This window comes from Corvus kubaryi, unplaced genomic scaffold (genome assembly GCF_017639235.1).
Source record: "Corvus kubaryi isolate FWS band 111438036 unplaced genomic scaffold, C.kubaryi_AGA036_p1.0 37301, whole genome shotgun sequence".
NCBI lineage: Eukaryota > Metazoa > Chordata > Aves > Passeriformes > Corvidae > Corvus > Corvus kubaryi.
In genome coordinates, this window is record NW_024581094.1 from 1,546,720 (window position 1) to 1,549,807 (window position 3,088).

At 57.3% G+C, this 3,088-nt stretch overlaps 1 protein-coding gene across 3 annotated transcripts in view; it reads left to right on the forward strand.

Annotated features, from left to right (window-relative positions):
* PLXDC1 (plexin domain containing 1) overlaps positions 1–3,088 on the forward strand; it is an 18,301-nt gene that overhangs the window by 8,946 nt on the left and 6,267 nt on the right. For all 3 annotated transcript variants that reach the window (XM_042028004.1, XM_042028005.1, XM_042028006.1), the window contains exons 9-10: positions 464–545; positions 2,562–2,619. In XM_042028004.1, the coding sequence (XP_041883938.1) occupies positions 464–545; positions 2,562–2,619 (140 nt within the window). The remainder of the gene's footprint in view (positions 1–463; positions 546–2,561; positions 2,620–3,088) is intronic.

The window sequence follows — 3,088 nt, forward strand, 5'->3', positions numbered from 1 at the left end:
GGGTTGGGCACTCAGGGGTTGGGTTGGGCACTCAGGGGTTGGGTTGGGCAGTCAGAGGTTGGGTTGGGCACTCAGGGGTTGGGTTGGGCCGTCAGGGGTTGGGTTGGGCAGTCAGGGGTTGGGTTGGACACTCAGGGGTTGGGTTGGGCAGTCAGAGGTTGGGTTGGGCAGTCAGAGGCTGGGTTGGGCAGTCAGGGCTTTGCTTGGACACTCAGGGGTTGGGTTGGGCAGTCAGGGCTTTGCTTGGACACTCAGGGGTTGGGTTGGGCAGTCAGGGCTTTGCTTGGACACTCAGGGGTTGGGTTGGGCAGTCAGGGGTTGGGTTGGGCACTCAGGGCTTTGCTTGGACACTCAGGGGTCGGTGCTCTGGTGCTGCCCAAGCCTCCAGCTCCCCGCAGCCACTCCCCTGTGCCCCTCCAGATGTTGGCATCTGGCTGGAGCCTCCCTCCTCTTTCCTTTCCAGCCTGTCTCCAGCACCAGAGCTGTGAAATGTGTGTGACCTCGGAGCTGACCTTCAACTGTAGCTGGTGCCACGTCCTGCAGAGGTACCTGGCAGGAGTTTCCTTCCCTGGTGATGCCTCTGGAGCTGGGGCGGTGCCAGGGCTGGTGTCCCTGTCAGTATTTCTGAGGTTTTTTTTATTATTTCCCCATTTTTTGTGCTTTTTTGGGGGTGCTGAGGTGCTGCTCTCGGTCCCACAGTCACAGTTAGGCCGTGACCCGATCTCCGCTTACAAGCCACTCCAAGGATGCATTTCCTGGGGATTTTGGTCCTGGAACAAGCTGGGACCTGAGGCAGGGCTCAGATTTTTGTCAGGGAGCTTAAAAACGGGGGAAACTTGTCCTGACTCAGGCTGGGATCAGCTTGGAGTGCGGGGCACCCCTGGAAGGGCTCCAGCAGGGAGGTGACAGAGTCAGGGACGCTCCTGGGTGTGGGACACTCCCTCCTCGTCAGGGATGGGAGCCAGCAAAGGTGTGGGGGGCTGATTTTTGTGGGGCGTTGAACGGAGGACGTGGCCCTGCCCCTGCTCTGCTCCAGCTCGGGCAGGGTTTTGCAGAGCAGATTTTAATGAGATGGAGCTGAAGGATTTATTGAGAGCTGGCAGCAGGGGAGGGGACCCAGTAACACAAATCCTGCGCCGTGGAAACCCGGGGGGAACCTCCCAGCCCCCCCTCCTCGTCCCCTGAGCCACCCTAAAGCAGCACTGAGTCCCTGTGACACCCCCTGAGCCAGTGCCAGCGGCTCAGTGGTGGCTCCAGAGCAGGGAAAGGGGCGTTCTCCTTCTGGGGAGCCCAGACGTGGCAGAACTCGAGCCTGGGGTGCAGCGGGTTCGTCTGGAGCTGGTTTTGTTCAAACCCTTCCTTGTCCTGCTCGTTCCGAGTTCAGGGCCTGGGCAAGTGGGATTTTATCAGATCAGGGAATGGGTTGGGTGGGAAGGGACCTCAAAGCTCATCCAGTGTCACCCCACACCTCCCACTGTCCCAGGCTGCTCCAAGCCCCGTCCAACCCGGCCTTGGACACTTCCAGGGATCCAGGGGCAGCCACAGCTTCTCCGGGCATCCTGTGCCAGGGCCTGGCCACCCTCACGGGGAGGAATTTTCCCAGTATCCCATCAATCCCAGCTCTCTGGCAGTTTAACCCTTTTGCACCCCCAGTTGCTGGTGCCGGTGTTCGTTCCTGTCACTGGTGCTGTGTCGGCTGCCAGCCCCGCGTCCCCCGGGGACAGTTCAGGTTCCAAACGGGAATTCCAGATGGCAGGAACGGGCTGGGAATGTTGAGCTGCAGCAGGACAACCGCTTTCAGGTTGGACCAACCAGGTCCTGCAAAGCCAACCTGATCCTTCCCAAAGAACTTCCAGGCTTGGAGCTGGCATCCCCACTCCACGATTCCAACCCGGACTCCTCCCAGCTCTCTCCCAAAAAGTGGAATCCGTATTTTTGCCTCTCCCGAGCCCATAATCGTGACAGGAGTGGGATTTTAAGCAAAGATCTCAGCAGGAGCTGAAGTTTTCTTCGTGGTTTCTCCCTTTCCTGGTTGGGTGAATTGGTGTTTGCCTGAACTGGTTGGGGTTTTCGTCCTGCCCGAGCCTCTCCGAAGGTCAGAGCGCTGCTCCGTTCCCTGTTCCTGCAGGGAATTCTCGGGCTGGCCTTCGCCTGATGTCATCTGCAGTTCCTGCAGTGTTTTTCCTGTGCAGATGTTGCTGGAAGGAGCCCAGAGAACCTCGTGGAGCTCGCGGCCTTGCCCTGGCACTGAGTCCGGGGAGTGGAAACTCGAGCTCAGCCCGTGCCTTTCTCCCGGTTTCCCCTCTCCTTTTCCCTTGGAGAAGCGCTCTTGACCCTTTTTCCCCTCTGGGAAGGGGAATGTTGGGGCTCTTCCAGCACAGCTGTAGGGAAACCCCACACCTCTGGATGAAATCTTGGCTATCACCTTTCCAGGCTCTGTTATTCCAAATATCCGCACCCAGCACCCGCCAGGGCAGGATTTGGGATTTTTGGGAGCTGAGGAGTCACAGGCACTGCCACCCTCGTTACCTGGCATGGGATAATCCTGCTGTTCCCCACAGGTGCTCCAGCGGCTTTGACCGGTACCGGGAGGAGTGGTTGTCCTACGGCTGCGGCCAGGTGAGCCCGGAGAATCCCAATCCCTCCTGTGGAGGGCGGGAATGGGGCTGATCCATGGGAAAATCCATGGCCCAGCTCAAAAAATGAATGCTGGGTGACCCAGGGTGTTCTGGATCCCACTGAGCATCCCTTGGGATATCCCTGTGTTCCCTTGGGATTTCCCTTTATTCCCTTTAGGTGTTCCTTGGGGTTTCCCTTTGGAATTCCATTTGTATTCCTTTTTACCCTTTGGAAAACCCTGTATTCCCTTTAGATACTCCTTGGGACATCCCTTTATTCCCTCTGGATATCCCGTTATTCCCTTGGGACATCCCTTTATTCCCTTGGGATATCCCTTCATTCCCTTTGGATATCCTTTTATTCCCTATGGATATCCCTTTATTTCTTCAGGACATCCCTTTATTCCTCTTGGATATCCTTTTATTCCCTCTGGATATCCTTCATTCCATCTGGATATCCCTTCATTCCC